The sequence below is a fragment of the Takifugu rubripes genome, unplaced genomic scaffold, assembly GCF_901000725.2.
Source record: "Takifugu rubripes unplaced genomic scaffold, fTakRub1.2, whole genome shotgun sequence".
NCBI lineage: Eukaryota > Metazoa > Chordata > Actinopteri > Tetraodontiformes > Tetraodontidae > Takifugu > Takifugu rubripes.
The window spans coordinates 9,598-32,803 of NW_021821611.1; the positions used below are offsets into that span (position 1 = coordinate 9,598).

At 41.1% G+C, this 23,206-nt stretch overlaps 2 protein-coding genes across 2 annotated transcripts; one reads left to right on the forward strand and one right to left on the reverse strand.

Moving 5' to 3' along the window:
• The first annotated feature begins 1,683 nt into the window (after positions 1 to 1,683).
• Positions 1,684 to 13,055, forward strand: LOC105419499 (ras-associated and pleckstrin homology domains-containing protein 1-like). Its single transcript, XM_029831826.1, has 10 exons — positions 1,684 to 2,155; positions 2,291 to 2,363; positions 2,544 to 2,622; positions 7,786 to 7,898; positions 8,329 to 8,379; positions 8,410 to 9,487; positions 9,920 to 9,963; positions 10,070 to 10,133; positions 10,208 to 10,315; positions 12,439 to 13,055. Exons 5-10 carry the CDS (start codon positions 8,339 to 8,341, stop codon positions 12,511 to 12,513), a joined length of 1,410 nt encoding a protein of 469 aa, XP_029687686.1. The 5' UTR covers positions 1,684 to 2,155; positions 2,291 to 2,363; positions 2,544 to 2,622; positions 7,786 to 7,898; positions 8,329 to 8,338; the 3' UTR covers positions 12,514 to 13,055.
• Positions 13,056 to 19,157: 6,102 nt separating this feature from the next.
• Positions 19,158 to 22,932, reverse strand: LOC115248220 (trichohyalin-like). The gene is made up of 13 exons (XM_029831825.1): positions 22,865 to 22,932; positions 22,481 to 22,649; positions 22,196 to 22,246; positions 21,974 to 22,096; positions 21,752 to 21,895; positions 21,504 to 21,569; positions 21,017 to 21,331; positions 20,574 to 20,848; positions 20,414 to 20,476; positions 20,217 to 20,286; positions 19,989 to 20,103; positions 19,832 to 19,895; positions 19,158 to 19,476 (listed from the first exon to the last, which is right to left on the reverse strand). The coding sequence occupies exons 2-13, from the start codon at positions 22,646 to 22,648 to the stop codon at positions 19,452 to 19,454; spliced, it is 1,479 nt and encodes a 492-aa protein (XP_029687685.1). The 5' UTR covers position 22,649; positions 22,865 to 22,932; the 3' UTR covers positions 19,158 to 19,451.
• Between the last annotated feature and the right edge of the window lie 274 nt (positions 22,933 to 23,206).

Sequence of the window (23,206 nt, forward strand, 5' to 3'; positions counted from 1 at the left end):
CGCTTTCGAGTCGCTCTGCTGGAAAGCCCATAGCTATGATGTTTGGGTAGATATCTGTTGAGGCAGGAGTCAAGGAGGTTCGACGTGGGGGGGGACACTGCTACACCACTCTGCTACACACACAGCGCAGAGGCTGCACAAGGTGAGAAAAGGGAAATTTGGACCTGTACACGTGGCCTGTGATGGACGCACACGCCTGGTGCTCTGCACATGGTTCGGCAGTTCATCGCGATTAGCATTTACAGTACAACTTTAAGCTGTCTGGGTGAAAGTGAAATGCACAGAAAGAGGATCCTTCCTGCTCTGGCCTGCAAGCCTCTTGGTCACCTTTCAGCCCAAGATTGCGCTTAAGAATAATCATAGGTGCTGAAATATAGCGAGTTTTTCCCAGATGACTAAAATAAACATAATTAATTCATAGCCAGCTGAGTGCAGAAAGGAGTGCTTTTTAAATAGGTTAACACCCTGACAAGTGTTTAGACATATATACTGCACATACACATGTTTCCCATTTGAAAAAAATAAATAAAATAATTAAATCAGTAAAAATGTTATGTCATAAAAGTACTAGAAAATTAAAAACAGATAAACTCCTTCCATTTTAATTAAAGATACCAAAAGTAGTAAAAATGTAGCTATCCAAATTGCCGCAAATTACAATATATGTATTTTGGGGAGAAACGGGTCATCTTTAAATAGAACCCATGAAAATAATTGATTTCCTTTAAATACATTTACATTAAAATTAAAACAATTTCTGGAAAGTTCAATTACTTCATGAGCATCAATCAGTTTAAAAATTTTATACAGTGATCCTCTCGCTATAATCGCGTTCATCTTTTCACGGCTTCGCTGCTTTCAAGGATTTTTTTGCGAGTCGTTCATTGCAGTTCTCAAATATAATCGAAGGTGGCATATCCGTTTATTAAAAATCTTGCTCAGAAAAAGAAAGAGCGCCAACAACTGCCCATAACAATGTTCTTCTCTGGGAGAAAGACTCCTGCGCCTTCAGTAGAAACAGACGCTCCAGCGGAGCGGAGTCAGGACGCAGAGGCTCAGCTGGGACTGGGAAATACGCGAGTGACAATGTTTCCACCTTGTATTACTAGATTAAATTATTGTTTTAAACAAATTTTGGGCTTTAAAACAGGTTTTGATTTTGGTTTCATTCTATAGTTCAGTATTGCATTGTAAATAATTAAAAAAATAAAGCTGACTACTTCACGGATTTCACTTTTCGCGTGTTATTTTGGAACGCAACTCCCGCGATAAACGAGGGATCACTGTAAATAAATTTCCCCCATCATTCAGTTCCACATAATATGCGTCTTTCCCACTACACGTAAATCTATCATCACAGTTTAAAAATGTTAAGACATTTTTTTGATCTTATGATGGCTTTTTTGTGTTTTTAATAATTAGTTGTGCAGAATTCCTATGATGTTAAACTGACACTGTGATTAAGAATTAGTAATTATATTGCTATTGCCAGCTAGCTTGTGAGTAATTGCTCTGTTATTGGCTAGGATGTGGAAAAGCAGTGGAACTATGATTGTAATATGTGAATAATATCAAATTGTCTTTTTGTGCGGTTGGCGTAAGTATAAAGATCATCCATGTTTTGAGTGAAGCTTCTCAGGCCAATTAGTTGATTCTGTCTGGTTTTTTTATATATGCCATTATGTTTTAAATATAAATACTGCACATGTTTGAATTTAATCATCTCAAACATTAAAAAAAAATTTAGGTGTGCAAAGGTTGTTTGAAGGTTGATTTTGTTTACTGGTGATAAGATGAGTGAAGAGAAGGAATTGGTATGTATTTGTTTACTCCAAGGTTTCTGCTCATTCTGGTTATTGGTTGTATAACTTATTACTAAGCTATTTTTCTATCAAGCTATCCAGTAATTGAACAGTTGGGTTTGACTTAAATAAAATAATTTAAATGAACTCATTTAGTCCTTATCTTTCAGAATCTTAGTGTCCCGGGTGACTATCTGTCACCATCAGGTGAGAACCGGGGCAGCAACTATGTCCCTTCATCATCCACACATTTTGATGATGAGGAGGAGGAGCAGGCACCTTTTAACAGTGCACCTGAAGATGCACCTGAAGATGTTGATGCCACTGAAGGGCACAAGGAAAGTGTTTCAAAGGTAACAGTCAAAAGCTGTACTAAAGGACCAAAGAGAAGATGGGACAAAAGACATTATTAATATTGTCTTTACTGCAAAAAACCACAAAGCAAACTGGCCAGACACCTGCAAACTAACACATTCTCTTAACACCAGAAGGAAGAGGAAGTGGCAAAGTGCCAGCCACCACGTTCAAAAAAACGCAAAAACCAAGCTTCAGACATGGATGGTAAGTATTAATCTATTGATCTCATTTTATTTATTGCCAGGAAAAGTATTTGCAGATCCATTTTTTTCATTTAAGCTTTTAATCTCACTTTAGCATTGTATCAGATAAATCAGTGATTGGCGATCAAATACTATGAGTGAAAATACACTCTATGATTGTTTGTTTGTTTTTTTTATAGAGGAAGTAGACATCTCTAATAAGCAGGCTTCAACTGCAGGAGTCATGGTGTTCGATGTTGCCAAAAGATCGACTGAAACAGGTAAGCTTCTGTCTACTTGTCATCTGTTGTACAGTTTTTCTGCTTTACATCTGCATTTTTCCCTGTACTTTCTGAATATTTCACATGTCGTGTATGTTATTTTTCAATATCAAGTGTAGTTAATCTAATAAATTTTAAAATATATCCACTAATTCCACAGCAGTATTAGATCCCTCAAAGGACACAGAGACAACAGGTAAGATAATGCTAACTGCCCTGTAGTTTTCACTTCTACTTTGGTTTCTTGTTTAGAAGGATTCATAACAAAATTATTAAATACTATAATATTACCAAACTCAGATGTGCCCAAGAAAAGAAGAAGAAATCTAAACACCTGTCTGCTTATCCTCCTCTGCACGGGTAAAGTTGACACTTAGATTCATTAATATTGAAATTACTCAATCATGACGAATTTAAATTAATAATATTTTAATTTCTATATAACAAAGGCTGCTTCAAAGGAAAGAAGGGCAAAAAGATGACTAAAGATTCAGATGGTATGACCAAAACTTTATTTTAATGTCCGTACTGTAAGATTCTAATTGTGTTTTTGTAGTTAATTCTCATTTAAAATACTTGATTTTTATTGCAGAAGAAGACAACTGTCTAAAAGACAACAGTTCTGTTCCAGAACCGTCAAAATTGCCAGGTAGAGTTGTTCTGGCTCTCCTTTGTCTTGTGGGCATCATTGTTATCTAGATTTTCTTGAGGCATTTGAGACTCCCCAGCAAGCAACAGTGGCAGGAGTCAATGGGGTCAAAAGTCAGGGTGTAACTATGGAGCCAGTGATACCAGCAGATAAGTAAATATAAAAACTACAGAATTTATGGGGTTAATGGATGATTCAAAACTCTACAAATCAGATGGTGGGAGAGAAGATATGGTAGAATATGAGAGGAAGATAGAGGGAGAGAGAAAAGAGGGAGAGGATAGGGGAGAAACATGGAGAGAGAAAGAGGTGAACAAGACAGGAGGGGATCAGAGGAGAGAGGACGAGAGCAATGAAGGTCTAATCCTACAGACAGAAATCAGTAAAAAAAAGTGAAACACTTGGATGTACATTGTAATGTATCTGCTGTTAAGTGATATACGAGATGATATACTAGCTTTACAGTAACTACAAAGTTTAATTTCTGTTGCAGCTACAGACATCCGAAAACCGTTTCAACAGAGACCATCGGAGTGAAGAAGAGAAGGCAGCTGTCTGGAGACAGTTAGGGAACAACATCATTTTACAGAAAGTTCCCGGGAAACCATTGTGTGTTGATGCAATTAAGGCAGAAACAGTTCTCCATAAATGAACATGGAAAGATGTTAAGTACCATGTTTACAACAGGATTGCAATTGAGAAACGCAAGACTTAAGCTCACTTTGATTAATAAGGTCCTGCAGAATTTTTTCTCTGCCCACTTTTATTTAATTAGCAATTGTTTTTGTTTCAAGAAATTTTGAAGTTTTATTATGTAACTGTTTTAGTGTTGTTTAGAATTGTTAAATATGTTGATTAAAACAATTTCACTGTTCTTACATATTTTTAAACATTCTAATATACATGATAAAATAAGAGACTAAGACTCTGACACTTCATAGAAGGTGCCCTGTTGTGATCCAGGATTCCCAGTTGTGTTTGTCCTGCAGGGGGCGTGGTGGAGCCATGCTCCGGCCACCTGTTGGCGCACCTGCAGGACATCAGTGATCAGCCGCCTATTTAAGGCCTAAGACTCCGGCCTATCAGTGTTGGAGGATTTTGTGTGATTAGGTGGATCTGGTAACTTTGTTGGTTTTTTGAGATTTTTGTGGCTGCCCTTTTGTGTTTGTTTAATAAAACCATTTTTTGGATCGTTCATCACTGCGTCTTGCCTGCGTTCGGGTCCTAAACCACCACGAACCGTAACATGCCCCTTCAATCAATTAAGCACCTGGGCAGCTCTTTCTCTCACTGGATTTAAAATGATTTCAACTATTTCGTGAACTTTCATTCTTGTAACTAAGTAGGTTTATACAAAATGTTTTCACTTAATTAGTATCCTCACCAAGTGTAATATTTTCATTGACAAATACCCCCAATATTCTCCATAAAGATGCTCACTTGTTGATATTTCTGAGTTTAAAGTTCATCCTGGCTAAAGAAGCAGAACGACACAATTGTGGATTGCTGCACATGGCCAACACAAAAAGGTCTTCTATATTGGTAAGACGTTTGAAGTTTTTTAACTTTTTTAACTTTTATAAATGGTAGTGACAAGTGTGCTTGTTTGTGATGTTTTCAAGCTAACCAAGCATTAGATTATCTGTTAATTGAACGAAAAGTCACAATAGTGAAAAAATACAATATCCATTGATTAAAGGTAATAATGTAGTACTTCAGTTAAAGTTAAACTCTTTATATGTAATTTGAGTGGCTTTTTTCTGTTTGGTTTTTTCCCCTGTGTTTTAGAAGAATGCAGTCCTTTTGTAGACTTGTAGCCAAAGAGCACATGTACATGTGTAATCACGTGAATGGTTGTCTTCACAAGGATGATTTTTTTTTTCAATTTTAATTTACTGCCAGTATAGATGAGTTAGTTTACAATATTTAAATGTACATTTATTTATTTTTTGTTATTTTGAGAAACCAGGCTATAACAATATGCTTCTCCATTTTTTGTGAAAAAAGTGATGACACTCTAATAACAACTAAATATTGCTAAATATTTACTAAGTCTCTCATTTGACCAAAGCTGTATGCAGCTTGTTTACAGCTGAGGTGTCAGCCAAGGAGGGGTTTTTTTTGTTTGTTTTTAAGGACTTTCAATTTTATCATAAGATGATAGTAATAATGATATCACAACAGTAGCAGTTGTTCTTTTTCTGGTAACAGCTGCGATGTCTCAGGAAAAAGGAAATCAAACTGCCCCAGACAGCACTGGAGAAGAACCCCTGGAAGGGACTGTGGATCAGGTGGAAGGTATAAAGGTATTAATTTGTCTTGTCTATAACCGCCAATTAAAAAGTCAACTAACTATCATGATTGAAATACATAATAATATATACATATTTGGGAAATGTTAAGGGCAAAAATGTAATTAAAATAACAAACATAATCACTGATAATAACTTGTTCGTTTATAGTTTTTATTGTTACTATTTATCCCATTCATTATAAACACTTTCTTGTCTTCTAGTATAGTGCAGCATAGTATAATGAACACTCTATTACATTAGTTGAGTGGGTTGTCTCTTAAAGAAGGCTGATGACTTAGAGTAAAAAAAATGGCTTACAAAGAGCTTATGTCATAATATATGCATGTTTTTAGTTATAGAAGTTGACACTGAGTCAGTAGTGAGCAACATCCTGTTCCCAGGAACGTTAAGAAGACAGGTAAACTTATGTCTCTTCCATTTTGTTTTGCAGTTATTAATTATTTTTCTGTTTTTTTTTTACTTTATAAAGGCAATATCCAGGTAAGTAAAAGGTTGATGTTGCATACTGTGCCATTGTGTATATTTTTATATGGTAACAAATCACATTAATGGAGATGTCAATGTTATCTAATTAAAACTATACAGTTTAGAGATTCCCTTCATTTTCCAAATATTATTCAATCTTTGCATTTTTAGATTACATTTCTGACTTGATTTTTACTCTCGCTACATGTACAAAAATAATCTCCCTCAGCTGATCTGCAGATAAATAATTAAAAATCTCAAGCTTAAACACTTAATTCATTGTGAAAATTCATTGTGACTTCTATTGCAGGTAAAGAAGTTCGCAAGAAAGGAATGAAGACAGATGGGATATGCTATAGTCTTACTTCTTTAATATTACCCTACACTTTGACATTGGCTGCTTGTGAGCTTTGATTTTTCTTGTTTTTGAACTGTACTGTAAACATTAAGTTTTAGGGTTACTGGCAAGGTTTGTCCTACTGTTTGGAGTTACTTGTTTGAATTTAAAAAAATTCTATGTGTACTAATGTTTATTTTGGGCATTTTATTGTATTTTACTGGAACAGATTTAAAATTGAAGAAGACACAAATGTAACATTAAACATTATATTGATGCCAAAACCCCACATTTATAAGTTAAGAACAATTTTTATAATTAATAAAAAACAAAAAAAAAATTTATTAATAAATATTCAAGAAGTAATTAATACCAACACAAGAATTACATGATGTATAATGCTAACTAAATATGAATCTCCATATGAAAACAAAAAAAATCCACACAATTTCTTTATATATAATTGAGTAGAAACGGTGAGGAAACATTTCCTCTATCCGAAATCTACCTAGTAACAGGATGGTCCCCGCAAGTTGGTCAGGAGTTGTTTAGTTTTTTAACCTTGTGTTTTCTCCCATTTAAAGTGACAGTCTAGCTCTATACGCCCATTTTGTGAGACTTTTGTATTTTGCACTATTGTAACATCAGTGGAAAAGGTGGTCCTTACAAAGAATGGGGGAATGGTGCCCTCACAGGCTGATAAAGACAAGTATATGTGTGTGTGTGTATGTGTATGTAAATAAAACTAATTTCCCACCTTGGTCCACACTGTTGTCAACATTTCTGTCTTCGCAAAAGCCAACTCAAGGCGGCAGAGTCCTGAATTGAAAACAATATCTAAAGAACTCAAGTATCATACTAACAACACTAATATTCCATCTGTCTATCCCCAACTCAATTAACTCCCCACCTATCTCATCAGATTATTTGAAACAGAATAAGCAGATAACGTAGCATTTCCCTGTTCATATCTGCTACTTGCAATTTAGAATTTGTCATTTGCCCCTGAGATCCCAGGGAGACGGCCCTCAGCTGTGGAGCTCCTTCAGATTTCTTCTTTTCCTTAAAAGGGGGTCAGGCATCAAATTCAAAAAGAGTAAAAAATTATCATTTTAAACATCTTGAATTTAAAGCTTCAAAAGCAAAGTGTTTATCTACGCTCTCTTTCTTTGGAAGAGGTTCTGTCTGGTGGTTGTGGTCTCTATTGTCTCGGTGGTGCACGTGACGCGTCCAGTGGCTTTGATGTAAAGCACAGCAGCCTTTCAAGTTGTAAGCTTTGATTCAAAGAAAAAAGTCTTTCTTCTAAAGTGTTGCTGCTACACCTACAGACATTAATCGTTAAAGGTTAAGCTGAAACCATCACTACACCAAGACAACTCATCTCTCTCCAACTGCAGATTTTTGATCCAGAATCAGCTCTGCTGCCTCATTCTTTGACCCTCCCACCGAGTATCACCCTCTAAAAGAGACAAGCTTCGTACTGACGTGCACGCTCGTTAAAGGTCCAAAGGTCAGTAACTGGGAGTTGATGGTTGGGATCAAGTTGAGCTCTGCTGGCAGCTCTACCAGAGTCGAAATGTTTTCAATATGAATCCAATTCTGCTAATGTGGTGGCGCTTCTTCATGTCAGTGCAGACTCGTGCGCGGGGCTCGTGCACATGAGGGTTAGGCTGGTTTGATGCAAGTCACAGTGAAGCAGGTGGGGGCGGGGCTTGTGTAGCATGTGCCGGCCCCTCTCAAACTGTAGCCTAACTGGGCCTTGCTCACGCCCTGATGATTGGCAGGGGCGTGAGCCCCTCACCTGTGCTAGTCTGGGCTGGGGAGGGGGCGAGGCAGAACTTTCCTCTTTCTCCATGAGGCTGGAGCAGCGAACGGATCTGTTGATGACTGTTTGAGTGTGTGTGGTCATGGCAGTGGCTTTTTTGTTGTTTCTGCTTCAGGCTGTAGAAGATGGGGTGCTGCTGTAGTAAGACTGACGAGTGGAGCGACAGCGACAGCGACAGCGAAAGCATCAGCGGCATCGACAGTGACATCAGCAGTCTGTCAGACATCCTGCACTACAGTGGATGGAGGACGGTGATGGTGGAGCACAGGCAGCACACCACCGCAGGAACCCAGCAGGCATGGTTGGATGCAGAGCTTAAAGGAGACAGCAGGTGTAAGGAGGAACCTGAGGTTATTAGGAACCCAACACGTGTCGGGCCCACCCTTGAATCAGATCCCTGTGTGGCGCTGGACAGACTGAGCACAGGCGGAGAGGAAAACACTCCAGATGGGTCAAACAGCTTCTACAGCATCCGTCCCATTGATGCTGATGACCTTGAGCAGGAGCAGAACCAGTGGGCAACAGATGAGCCTGGTCCATCCACTGTGCTGCAAACCGAGTTACTAACACCTCCTCCTGAAACAGACACTGGATTATTCCAAACACTTCCTCCTGGACCAGACCCCGATTTATTCCCAACACCTCCTCCTGGACCAGACCCTGATTTATTCCCAACACCTCCTCCTGGACCAGTCTCTGGATTATTCTCAACACCTCCTGAATTGTCTTTACTGAGTGAGGTCGATGTGCGTGTGACCACAATATCCTCACCGGATACTGTTTCCTCCCATCACACCGATGTCACGACCTCGTCTCTCAACAATCCAGGAAAATTGTACGGTCCAGAAACTCACCGTAGATCCCCCAAATCCCACTTTGAGTGGCAGGAAAATGCGGAGCTCAAACGTTCGTGGCTTCCAGCGAATTCACGCATCCGGAAAATCCCGAGCCGAGAAGAGGGCGATGATCCCTCTGTCTCAATTTGTTTTTACAGTGCACCTGAAGACCTGGCCCCCCCGAGACCTGAGCGTCAGGATGTTGCCATACAAACTTTGCCCCCTGGTGCTTGTGGAGATGCTTCCACTCCACCCAAGATTGAGTCCGTCTGTCTGGTGATGGCTGAAGGGGGCAACAGTGGGGACAAGACGAAGGGAATGGTGTGGTCCCAGGGAACACCCCAGGCTGAGTCCCCACAGACAGGCAGAGGTGTGGACATCCCAGGGCCAGTGTCGGAGCTCCAGCCCTCCAAGGTTCCCAGAGACTGCCCACAGCCTGTAAGTGTTAGCCAGATCCACACTTGTTGTCTCAGTTGTCTTTGGCCTGACAACATTTTCCACATTGTGTCCTTTTTAAATAGATAAAGCTAAATGTGCAGACACCATATGTCCAGTAGGTGGCAGTGTTCATTTTAAAAAAGTAGTTCCAGATTTATTACAGTAGTCCCATGAACATCGCCTCACTATGTGAAATCATGTTTTCATTAGATTAGATTAGATTAGATTAGATTAGATTAGATTAAACTTTATTGTCATTACACATGTCACAAGTACAAGGCAACGAAATGCAGTTAGCATCCAACCAGAAGTGCTTAAGTCGCGAATAAAACTGTGATGGGTATATACAATATATACACACAATGATATATGTTTATGATACCAATCTATATGTTTGTATCATGACCAGATTATTAACTTTTATGTTGCCAGAAAACTTTGCCAGGACTGTCAGCCAAACCTCCCAGACTACAAAGGTATTCTAGCCATCGTTTAATGTTTGTGAAGATGCTTTTAATTCCCTTCCCGGGAATTCAGATTATTTATGGGGACCAGAGCAGTTGTGACTTCTCCTTTCTGCAGGAGAGGACGCGTCAGCATGGGGAGAAGATACCAACAGAGGGAAGCAGACAAGACAAAGGAGCTGGTAAGCAACTGCTGGTTTTGCCTTGTGGACACACCAGTGCTCAGTTTCCACATTGACCCAGTGCTGCTTTATAGGACGCAGAGAGGAAGCCGTCACCTCTTCCTGAGATCGGGGAGGCCAACTTCCCTTCTCTTTCTGCTGTGAATGTTTCCACAGCAACCGTACCTGCAACTGAGAACAAGGTACATTTACTAATAATGTCATAAACACTCACTGTCAGACGCAACCTTGTTTTATTTGAGTCGTCCTGAACTGGTTGAACAGAGTCTTCTCAAAGCCAGCAAGCCGGGTTATTCAGGGTCCGTGAGGTCACAGAATTGTCAGCCCATATTAATCTGGTTTTACCAGAGCTGTTGCAGCGATGCTCATGTTGGAAACGAAATCCTTCTGCTCTGACTGTTCAGGTGGGCTCCAAACTGACATATGCACAGGTCTGTCGGATGCCCCCACGTGAGCGTGCCCCATTCCCAGACCTTAGCCCACCCCACCCAGACCTTAGCCCACCCTACCCGAACCTTCGCCCACCCTACCCAGACCTTAGCCCACCCTACCCAGAACTTAGCCCACCCTACCCAGAACAAGATCCCCAACCAGCTGGGACTCGCCAGCCAACTAAGTTGAGATATGCGTGGCTTTGAACAGACCACTATGAATATTTCGTTTTCAGTCTTTACAAAAGAAGCTGAAGAGAAACTCTTTAATTGCTGCTTTAGGGGATTGTTTTCTTTGGTTTGTTGTTTAGGTTTGTTTTTTTGTTTTTTTAAATCCAGGTTCTGTTCCCAGTTTGATTGTTCCAGTCCGTCCAGAATGTTCCAGTGTTTTTCTTTTAACACACCTGCATAATTGATGCTTATAATTCTGATTTCTTCTATTAAAAAGCACTGAGCAATATGTCTCTTTGCATCTTATTTATCTAATGTTGGTACTGAGTTTGTTAGGCTTTTATTTGAGTTCATCAGGAGTGCTTTGGATGTAGAAACTTATGTTTGAGTAAAGAGGATTTGTTGATGTACCTCATTCACATTATGTCCAGTGTGAAATCACAGAATCTGAAAACACTGACTTTGATGAGTGTTTAAAATCGTTAAAGGTGTTTCAACACCATTTTAAACATGAATGTGTGCAGAATGTCCAGGTACAGGTGAGTACTGATGGATGTAAATATGACTGAACACTACTAAAGTGTATTCTGCACTTTGTTGTTCTGTTTTTGGTCATAACGTCTTCCACCCAGCAGGGGGCAGAATATCCATCAGGTTTATTGCTCTTTTTCATCGTCACGCACTTGTTTACAATGAGGATGATTAAATTCCTGAGGGCCATAATGAATAAGATGAATAATACTAATGAAATAATGCGTGTTAGCTGGAGAGTTGATGCACACGTTGGTGTTACTGCCACATCAGTCTTGTTCAGCCATCACAGATCTGTTTAAAAAAGCCATTTGATCTTTAATTTCACATTATTCTGCCCAAACGACGACCCTTCCGAGCTGGCAACGTATTGCGTCACTTCCTGTCTTCTCAATCGTTCGTTGGTTGCATTGTGCACGGGTGTTGTATTCATTTAATATTGAACACTTGGGCTGTGTCCGAAACCACCCCCTATACCCTACATAGTGCACTCAATCGCGTGGACGTCCGAATTCTTAGTGAGCATTGCGAGTGCACTCAATGTATCCCACAATGCACTGCAAAAAGTAGTGTATGTACAACCGATGCACATGGGCTCGGTAATATATCCCATCAGGCTTTACGGTATCACGTGGTAATCTGTCGATGGCGGGTAAACGAGCAGACATGACGTACAAATGTATGTAATATTATGTTATTATTATTATATGGTATTTGTTTCACATATCTTACTAGAGCGTAAAATTCTTTCACTTTAGTTGAACATTGCTGCCTCCATTTTAAATGTTTTTGCCTTTATTTATATATACGCGACTATAAGCATCTTATTAGATTACGTACCGCTTTAATTCTGCCGTACTAGAGTCGGTGCATTTCAAATGCAAATTTAAGGTACTGTAGGAGTGGTATTAATATAACGCAGACTGATGGCTTGAACTGATTTCTTAAGGGAGTGACGATGATATAAATATGATGATCCGATGCCGGATGGAGAAGGACCACCTCTTCTCCGGGAAGAGGTTTTCTGCTGCAGCAGGATGGGAGTGGGTGGTGGCAAAATGTTATTAAATACTGTATTGTATTGCTGTAAATTGGAATCTGGTGTGATCACAATCCAGAAACTAAACTGATGGACTTCTGCAATTTGTTTATGTCCTTGTTCCAATTTGTAGAGCTGTGCTGAGGGAAATTGGCCTCACTGGAAAGCTGACTCCAGCACGAGCAGCCAAAAAGTGGGAGAACCTTAAAAAAACCTACAAGGTTTGTAATAATTGCTTTAAATTTGGTCTAAATGTAACAGACTAATAATTATAGGAAATGTTGCATTACTGTTTGAATTATTCGCTTATTCCCTATTTGTAGGAACTTCGGAGACCACCATCAGGGTCTGGGACTGAGTCTGGGGAGGTCACAGCTGACAAATGGAAATAGTTCCCGCTCATGGATGAGGCAATAGGTGGCAGGCCCTCCATTCGGCCCCCATGCCTCGTTGCCTCAGCCTGGGTGGAGGGCCATTCTACGTCAGGCTCCTCACATTCAGTCCTGGAGAGACCTGATGGTGAGTCAGGGACAGAAGAGGAGCAACCAGGGCCAGCAACACGCAAGCGCCAGCGGCGCGATAGGATCCTGGAGCTGCTAGAGAGGGCCGAGGAAAGGGCAACACAAGAGGTAGCCAGGGATGAGAGACTTTTAGATCTCTTAGAGCAAATCAAAGAAAAAATGTAAAAAAGTATATATTAAATTGTATAATTGTACTGTTCTGTTGGTAATATTAAATTGTTTAAATCAACTTCCATCAAAGATTGCTTTCTTCGCATCATATGGTTGATAACAAATGCTTTATTCAAAGTGTAAATTTAATTGATACAGTTTTTGATTTTGAAATGAAAACTATTTACATAAACACACACATAAAGAAATTGCATTTATCCAATGTGATGTAAAATTCCTGTATGTAAAATTCCTGTATTACTTATATAGATATTTGAGAATGTACCATCATGTCATGGCACGAAAATGTCACCGGACACTAATTATTTGAGATAATAAGGAAGTGTTATGTTATTGTTATTGACATTAATATTTTAATCTATTATTATTATATAAAGATAATAATAGGGTAAAATATTGCACTTTCAAAGAAACAAGCGCTGAATGTGTTTGGGTATGTTTCGGATGGGTTAAAATAATTAAATGGACCTGGCCACTTTTCCCGGGGAACGGTTCGTTATTATTATGCGACAACATTACGTCATTTTACGTGCGCCGTAGTGTCCGAAAGCTAATTTTGAATTGAGTGCGCTACGTAGTTCACTCAATCCATGTCCCCATGTAGTGAGTAGTGAATAGGGAACAAGTGTGTGTTGTATTCACTTTAATTTGAACACTTGGGACATTCGAGTCACCTGATAACAACAGTGAGAAATAACCCATATTAAACAAATACGGGGCTTCGCCGATTATCAGCGCTAGCATGGCCTCACCGTCTGTTTCACTCGGTGTCTTTGTCTGTTCAGCGTGTGAAATGTTTAGTTACTCCTCTGCCTCCCTTAGTGAAGGGAATAGGTGCAGAAAGTGTAGTTTATTTACGGCTATGGAGGCGAGACTTAGCGATCTTGAGACGCGGTTCCTCAGTTAGCTGGAGTTGCGTCAGGTAGCCAGGAGAAGCTAGCTGCTGCGGAGCCGCCTAGCGTAGCTACAGCTAGCGGCCCCCGGCAGCAGCCGGCTAGCCAGGGCGGCTGGGAGACGGTTCGTAGGAAGCGGAGCCCCAAACAAAGGCCCACGGTGCCCCACCACCCGCTTCCCGTGGCTAACCGCTTTTCCCACTCGGCGACACACCCGCTGAGAAACCGACCCTGGTAATTGGCGACTCCAGCGACCATAGTTAAGAGCATTCCGGGGGCCAGAGCGGGCGACATAGAAGCAAATTTACGGCTGCTGGCGAGACGGAAACGTAAATTTGGTTTTGGTTTATTTAACACTATAGAGGTAGTCTCTGTTCCACGGTTAAAAGTTCACCAAGCACAGAGCAGGGGAGCGTTGGAGAAAGTTGGAGAAACTAATATCACAATTAAGTGTGGACTGTTAAATATTAGATCTCTTTTGTGTAAATCCCTGTTAGTACATGACCTGATAGTGGATCATCACATTGATTTATTTTGTCTTACTGAGACCTGGCTTCAGGAGGAGTATGTTAGCTTAAATCGGGTCGGCAACCCAAAATGTTGAAAGAGCCATATTGGACCAAAAAAACAAGAAACCAATCTGTCTGGAGCCGCAAAAAATTAAAAGCCTTATAATGAAGGCAACACAGGCAGTAAGTGTCTATATTAGCTGTATTAGCCTACTTTCCAAATGGTAAGTAGGCCACAAATACATAATGAGCATTCATGATTGTAGCTACAACGGTCCAATGAAATAATGGCCACGCATCATACAGATGTCTTTTGAAAAGAACCCTACAAGTGACCTATCAAAGGAAACATACATAAAGAACAATACATTTTTAAGCCATTTCAACAATAACGAATTGAGACATTAAATGAAATTATGACCATTTTGAAAATGTAAAATAAATATTGACTGAATTTTTCAATTAACATGTCTCTCAGACAGTTACAATGATGAAATGTTTATTTTCCTGCCGCGCATCCTGGAGAGAATGACGCCCCATGTGACCACTCTGCTGTACGATGGTGCTTTAAGTTTAACTTCCATTATCGTGGGATGTTGAAAACTTTAAGAATGTTTGTCACGTTTTTCTCCTACAAAAATTATATTAAAACAATTTCCATTTTCATATTTTGAAAAAGCTCCAGGGAGCCACTAGGGCGGCGCCAAAGAGCCGCATGCGGCTCCAGAGCCGCGGGTTGCCGACCCCTGGCTTAAATGAATCTACTCCTCCTACCCATCTTAACTATCATATTCCACGTGTTACTGGTTGAGGAGGGGGAGTGGCAGCAATCTATCACTCCAAGTTATTAATTAATCCCAGACCAAAACATAGCTTCAGTTCATTTGAAAGCCTGACTCTTGGCATCACCCATCTGAACTGGAAGATAGAAAAGCCACTTCTGTTTGTAGTTGTATATCGGCCCCCTGCTGGGCCACATTCAGAGTTCCTGTCTGAGTTCTCTGATTTCTTATCTGACTTGGTCCTTAGAACGGACACAGTCATTATCATTGGAGACTTTAATATCCATATGGACGTTATAAATGACAGCTTTAGAAATAGCTTCATTTCATTACTTGAGTCAGTTTGTTTCCTCCAGCAGATAAACCAACCAACTCATAGCTTCAACCACACCCCAGATCTAGTCCTGATTTATGGTGTTGAGGTAGAACATGTGTCAGTGTTCCCTCAGAACCCACTCCTGTCAGACCATTCTTTGATCACTTTTACATTATGATTAAGGATTCTTCTATGCTCAGAGCTCAGTCTGACTATAGCAGATGTCTTTCAGATAATGCTGTAGCTAAGTTTAAGGAAGTGATCCCTGTGCTGATCCCAGGACCACTGTGTGTTTCCCCAGGGATCAATCATTATAATCTTAGCCCTGCTGAGGTCGACTCTATTGCTGAAGGTGCAGCAACCTCACTGAGAATCACACTTGATTCTGTTGCCCCCCTGAAAAAGAAAATAGTAAATCAGAGGAGGTGTGCCCCCTGGTATAATTCACATATCAGGACCCTCAAGCAGAAAGTGCGAAGACTGGAAAGGAAGGGGCATTCTTGTAAAATAGACAACTATCATGTAGCCTGGAAAGACTGTCTATTAGTTTACAAAAAGGCCCTCCACAAGGCTAGAACAAGCTTATTTTTCTTCTTTAATTGAGGAAAATAAGAGCAACCCCAGGTTTATTTTCAGCACTGTGGCCAAATTAACCAAGAGTCACAGTGTTTTAGATCCACGTAGAAATCCAAGACCACCACGTGTCCTTTAGATCCCATCCCAACACACCTGTTGAAGGATGTTTTACCATTGATAGGCAGTTCTATCCTGGACCAGATCAATGGTTCTTTAGTGTCAGGTTATGGACCCCGGTCCTACAAGGTGGCAGTGATTAAGCCGTTGCTTTAAAAACCATCACTGGATCCTGACGTATTAGCAAATTATAGGCTGATATCCAACCTTCCTTTTATCTCTTAAGTTCTAGAGAAGGTGGTGGTGACTCAGTTACTGGAGCACCTGCAGAGGAACAGCCTGTTTGAGATGTTTCAGTCAGGCTTTAGAGCTCATCACAGCACAGAAACAGCACTTCTTAAAGTTACTAATGATCTTCTCATAGCTTCAGATCATGGACTGGTCTCTATGCTCACTCTAGATGGTATCTCATTAACATCTAGTCTCTCTGTGAGGAATCTAGGAGTAATCTAGAGTCTTACTATAGCAGATGTCTTTCAGATAATGCTGGAGCTAAGTTTAAGGAAGCGATCTCTGTGCTAATCCCAGGACCACCGTATGTTTCCCCAGGGATCAATCAATATAATCTTAGCCCTGCTGAGGGTGACTTTATTGCTGAAGGTGCAGCAACCTCACTGAGAATCACACTTGATTCTGTTGCCTCCCTTAATATGAAAATAGTAAATCAGAGGAGGTGTGCCCCCTGGTATACCGTATTTTCACGACCATAAGGCGCACCATATTACAGGGCGTATCTTCAGTTAACGGCCTATTTTAGACCCGTTTTCATACATAGAGCACACCGCGTTATAACGCGCATAGCATAGAAACTACGGTAGTGCCTGGGGTTTCATGGCGCATTCACTAGATTGAGCTGCGCTAAAGGGAATGTCAATAAAACAGCCAGATAAGTCAGTCAAACTTTATTAATCGAATACAAACCGGCGTTCTCACAACTCCGTTCACTCCCAAAATGAATAAACAACTGTTTTATTATTTTCCCCGAGTGACGTAGTGTTTTCGGGTAACACAGTTCTTTTAATAACAGCGAGTGATAACAGGTAGTGCAACATTTGTATCACTTAGTGGATAGTGGAGTTTAATAAATCTTCGATTTAGTGCAACATTTTTATCGCGTAGTACCGTTGTGGTAAATCAAACCTTAGTGCAAGCATAATATACGGTAACTCAAACTCTCGAAGTAGTGCAAAGCAATAGCAATATAACAATAGCAATATAACAACGTTGTTCAAACGGTAATGTCCATATTCACAGTATGACCAGCCTTGTTAAGTTGTAAACAAACAAAAGAAACACGTAAAGCTCACTTTATCAGTTCATTCCTCATCCAGGAATCCCTCAAATTTTTCCTCTTCGATGTCCGAATTGAACAGTTGTGCTAATACGGCATCCAACATGGCCGTCTCCGTCTCGTCAAAGTCGTCATCAGGGTCAATGTCGCTGGTGTTGTCTGGCATTTCAGTGACAATCCCTGCCTTCCTGAAAGCTCGGACCACGGTCGAGACTAATACATCAGCCCAGGCATTTACGATCCACTGGCAGATAGTGGCGTATGCTGCTCGGCGCTGTCTCCCCGTCTTGGTGAACGTGTGTTCGCCTGCTGTCATCCACCGCTTCCACGCAGTTCGCAGTCTAGCTTTGAATGCCCTGTCGACACCAATATCTAGCGGCTGCAGTTCCTTTGTTAATCCACCCGGAATAACGGCAAGAACTGAATTAGTGTTAGTTAGTGAATTGTTTTTTTACACCATCGGTGATATGGGTGCACATGGAGTCGCAGATCAATAGGGACGGAGATGCGTGAAAAAAGCCACCAGGTCTCTTGACGTAAATTTCTCTCAGCCACTCACTCATCTTTAGTCCGTTTAGTCTTCTTTACCTGGTGCAGGTCGTCTTGTTGCTTCCTCCACTTCCGCACCATTGACTGGTTAACGTTAAATTCTCTTGCCGCTGCTCTATTGCCGTGTTCAACTGCGTGACTGATAGCCTTCAGTCGTAAGTGTGTCTCTTGCAAGTAGTCATTTTGGGGTCTTTACACACAGAAATGGTTTGGGACGGGACTGGAATTCCTGATTATCGTTCTTACTGCTGTTACTTCGGCCACGCCTACTGACTTCGGTAGCCGCGATTAACCAACATTACCGTAATCCATATAAAAGGCTCACCGCGTTAAAAGGAGCACCGTCGATCTTTTGGAAAATTCTAGGCTTTTAGGTGCGCCTTATAGTCGTGAAAATACGGTACATGGCAATCTGTGGGTGTCCAGTCTTTTGGTGGCTTCTGATTTTTTTTGCCGGGGTTCTCCAAGTCCAACAGCCCACTGTCTGGTTGGCCTTGTGAACCTCCCTTCGCGTTTGTCTATTTTATTTTACTGGCCTTTTAGACCTTTTTATTTGTTAGACTGTTATAACAACTAATCCAGGCTTTTATCCGTGAAAAATACCACTTTATTTTTGGATATTTTTTTCGTGTTACCGGCCACTGATGCCGGGGCCCTTGTTAGGTGGCCGTAACAGTCAACTTCGATCTCATCCAGTGTCAGGCCTTTGCACCTTGACACAGTCCCCGTCTCCACAGCCAGTAGTACTTTGTTCATTCTGGCAAGCTGCAGAGTTCCTCGGGGCAACCGATAGTACCTTCTGTGGATGTGAATATCATGGCCTAAAACGTTACCCGGTTGATCACATTCATTTTCCTCAAAATTCCAGAACTCTGACATCATTGCAGAAGAAGAATTTTGAAGAATTGTTGAAGTCAGCACTTCAGGATGTTTGGCATCACATAGTTTGATACATTATTTTATTCACTCTCCTCTGTAGGCTGACAATGCTTGTGGTCTGTTTCAGAATTTTTAGCCGATTCGAAAAGTAAACGATGAATCTGCGTAGGAGATGGTTTATTTAATCAGACGGTCGGGATACATGCATGGAAGCATGCAGAGAGATCTCTACTCAGCGTACATATATCATGCTATTAGTGCCCATTCCAAGGATGCAGTTGCTGTTGTTCACTTTGTAAAATATCAAACTCTTATCCATTATAACACAAGCCCTTTCTTTTCACAATTAAAACACATTTTATTTCAAAAAGGATTGCAGCAATCATCACTTAGAAGTGAGTTGTTGGGAAAAACCTCTGGATCTGCTGGGGGACTGATGTGGTCCCAGGACGGAGTTACAAGGCTCTCTTGTGTTTGTCCCACCAGCTCTCGGTGCTGTTGACTTTGAGGGCCTCCCTGTAACTGTTGATGTCTCCTGAACTCTACACAAAATGCAGGTTACACACACTGCGACGCAAACACACACACACACACACACACAGCACTTTAAAACTGTTGCTTAGTTCAGAGTCAAATATTCATACAAACTTTAACTATTCCATCACAGTGCCCCTTTTTGAATTGTTTCATTGTAAGTTCCCAAAGTTTAGAGCTGTTTTAGCTTTGCCATCTTTGTCTTTCTTTACAGATTACACCTCCTACATATAGATTAGTACACAACAGAATGAGATATTGGTGTCAGAAGAATAGATTTCTGTTTTCAAGCCCAGAAAGCGGGACACTTTAGCAATCATTGGCATTAAATAACGCCTCGGCGACCCACACGGCAGCAGTTGAGCGGGACTAATGTTAGAATAATTACCCTGAAGGCACGTTTGACGGATAACACTGGAGTGGATTCACAGTAAAAGAGCTTCCAGTTGTTCCTGAAAAACACCAAAATGACCAACATGAATAAAAGCATTTAATACAAACCATAAATGTCACGTTCTACTTTAAGTATGAGTCTGTGGTCGTGCCTTGCAATAGTGGGCTGGGGTGTCCATACGTGGGGCCACACGGACAACAGTTCACTCCAAAGGTCTTGGGATATCTCACCAAGCATGATGGGCCATTAGGGCTCCCTGTGCACATCTGGAGAGGTGGCTTTGCATGTGACAAACTATAGATCATTCATTTTAGCATACCATTTCAAGAGTTTGGTTTTCTATCTCCACCATGTCACTGCTGGTCTGTATCTCTATTACCTGATTAATGTTCATCTGATGAATCAAACTTTCTTCTTGGAGAGGAACCTGGGAGATATTGTTGGCTGAGCTTCACCAGTGATAAAGCATGCACCAAAAGATATAAAGGAATAAGGGATGAGTTTAACGCACAATTCCAGCAGTTCCCATTAAAGGAGCACAGAAATGCCATTTTAACGCCACGTTTCAGGACTTACTCCATGTTGTCATTTCTGACATAACGAGCAGAAAGCGGTGGGTTGTCCATGACTCTGCCAGGTCTGGAGAGGAGGAAGCAACACTTCCAATTAAAGCACTCTCCCGAAAATAAAAAGCAAAGCAAAACTAACACATGGATGTATGAATGTTATATTTTACCCCAATCTGTCACTAGCACGGTTATTTTTATTATCCAAGTGCTCCGCCCTCTTCTCCAGTTGCTCTATCCGCTGCTCCAGTTGCTCTGTCTTCTTCTTCAGTTGCTTCTTCTCTTTCCTGAGTCCATTTTTCTCTTCCTTTTCTCTTTTAAATTCTTGCTGGAGCCTCTGCATCTTCTCCACGGTCTCCTCACGCTCGTTCTTTGCCTTCCCTCCTGACACGTTGCACAGCTCCCCCTCCAGAAAACTTCTAACCTTTTGGAGATGGATTAAGGCCTGACGACACACAAAGGTGGACAATCAAACAGCTGGTGAATGTGGAATTAGCTGCAGCATCTGGATAATGCTCCATATGTTCCCAGCTTGTCAAAAAAAAAGGCTGTAGTTGTTGCCAATTTAGTCAGCCTCATCTCAGTAATGGCGGCGGGTTCGGCCACGCTTTACCTGCTCATTATCCTCAAGGTGCAAGGAGGACCCCATTTTTTTGTGAGAAGCCACCCTCTCCTGGGCATTCGCTGCTTTCATTTTGTCCATCTCCATCTCCAGGCTGGAGGCGAGGTGTTTGTATTCCTTCTCCAGTTGTCCCACCCTCTTCTCCAGTTGCTCCTGCACTGGTCTTGCTGCTTGGCCCGTTTTCAGAGCTTTGTCACTTGTCTCCTTTAGCGTTTCTTCCTCCCTCCTAGACATGTCCCACCTATCCTTTGTTGTCTTCTCCAGGTCCTGCTTTAGCTGATTGTCTTGTCTACGTTGGTTCAAAGTCTGGAGACATAAACAAGGACAGATCTCACTCTTAATGTATACGTGGAAGGTCCAGCACAAATCTGTGAGTCCCTGTGATAATGTATAAAATAGGTTTTGACCTTAAATTTGACACCAATGTTAGTTTGAACACCTGATCTTCATCTGAATGAGTGTTTTTAATGTATCTCACCCCTATCTGTCTGTCGACTTCCAGTTCTTCCATAAGCATTTCCTTCCTACTCACCAGATCTGCTTTCTAATAGGTAGACAAAACCTTTAGTGCACGTGTTCTACAGTGTTTAAGAGCACAGTTCTGATCAGAAAAGGCTTGTCTGCAGCATATCCTCTGGGTAAGTCAGTGATTTCCACAACTCAGTTTTTGTCACAGTCGCGTCACACCACCACTGGTCTGGCACAGGACACGTGCACTCCTCTCACCTTCTGGGAGTGTTCCAGCTTCATCTGTTCCATCTGCTGGTCAAACTGTAAACGAAGGCTCCCCAGTTGTTCACAATGGGAAGCCTGCAGAGCTTCTCTCTCTTCCTGCATTGAAGCCAACAAACTCTGCCTCAAAGCTGACTCCTGAATTAAACATAAGAGGAGAGATCAGGACTCAGGATCCTGGATCCCCTTTTCCTGCATCCAGTTGCAAATGCCGACCTCATCCATGTATTTCTGTCTGATGTTGTTTATCTCTCTCAAGTTGTCCAACCTCAGCATCTCCACTTTCTTCTGATGATCCTGTTGCATTTCAACTCGAGTCTCCTGGAGAGCATCAGCCAGCTAGAGAAACACAAGTGGTCAGTTCACCACCAAATAACACAAGTCCGACTTTTAAGTCATATTTAAAGAAAATGAAGATTTGAACGTGTGCCCAGTAACCTTTTTCTTGTAGTCTGCTATGTACTTCTTCCTCCAGTTCTGTATGTTCACCTTCATACAAACAGGTATAGACACAGATTTAGACCAACCTTTGAATATAACATGCTCCAGCGCACTTTACTGCAAACCCGTTTAGAGTTCGATTTTTTTGTGGATGAGTTATAGCGAGGAAAAAGCAAAGTTTTTTTTTTTTTTTTAAAAAGCCAAATGTACGTGGCTTTTTTCTGTCAAGAGCTGGATCATTTTCTGCAATAAATAAAGAACAGGTCAAAATTGTCTGGTTACCCTCTGGCTTTCCTCCAGGTCCTCCTTCAGCTTCTTGTTCTCTTCTTGGATCTGAAAGTCTAACTCTGACTTGAATTGCTCCATTTCTTGCCCCAACAGGGCCTTCGTTCTTTTCATTTCAGCTGCTTGCTTGTCCTTGGCAGTCTTCATCAAAGTTTCATGCTCCATCCTGAACAAAGAACCCCGTATAAGATCAAATATTGAGAATCACACCAAGCAGCACAGAAATATGGCTTCTTTTCACACGATCTATGTTGTATATGAATATTTAAACACGATATCATGAAGGAGCTAATGAGATCCTGATAAACTTGCAATCTACACCCCATTTTGAAATGTAGCCGTGGTCAATGGTGATTGATGATTACCAAAATAACAGAATACCTTGGGACCTGTACGCGTTCAGACTTCTCAGAAGAACCCCCTCTGCTGCTGTCTAAGGACTCATATTGTTGTTGTGCTGTCAGCTTTGGCTTTGAAAAGATAAAGAGAGGGTCACTAACAGAAGTGTACCAGTAGGATGTGAGCCGTATGATCAAACGAGTAGAAGGGTCATACCTTAATGGATCTCCTGCTAAGCAATAAATCCTCTTTTTTCGTTTCATTTGTCTTACATTCCTTCTTGCCCAACATGAGACGCTCTTGTTCCTTGATCAACTTCCTGAAGAAGTTGTCATTATGAGGCTGATTCATTGAGGTTTCTTCTGTACTAAGGTCATCATTAGA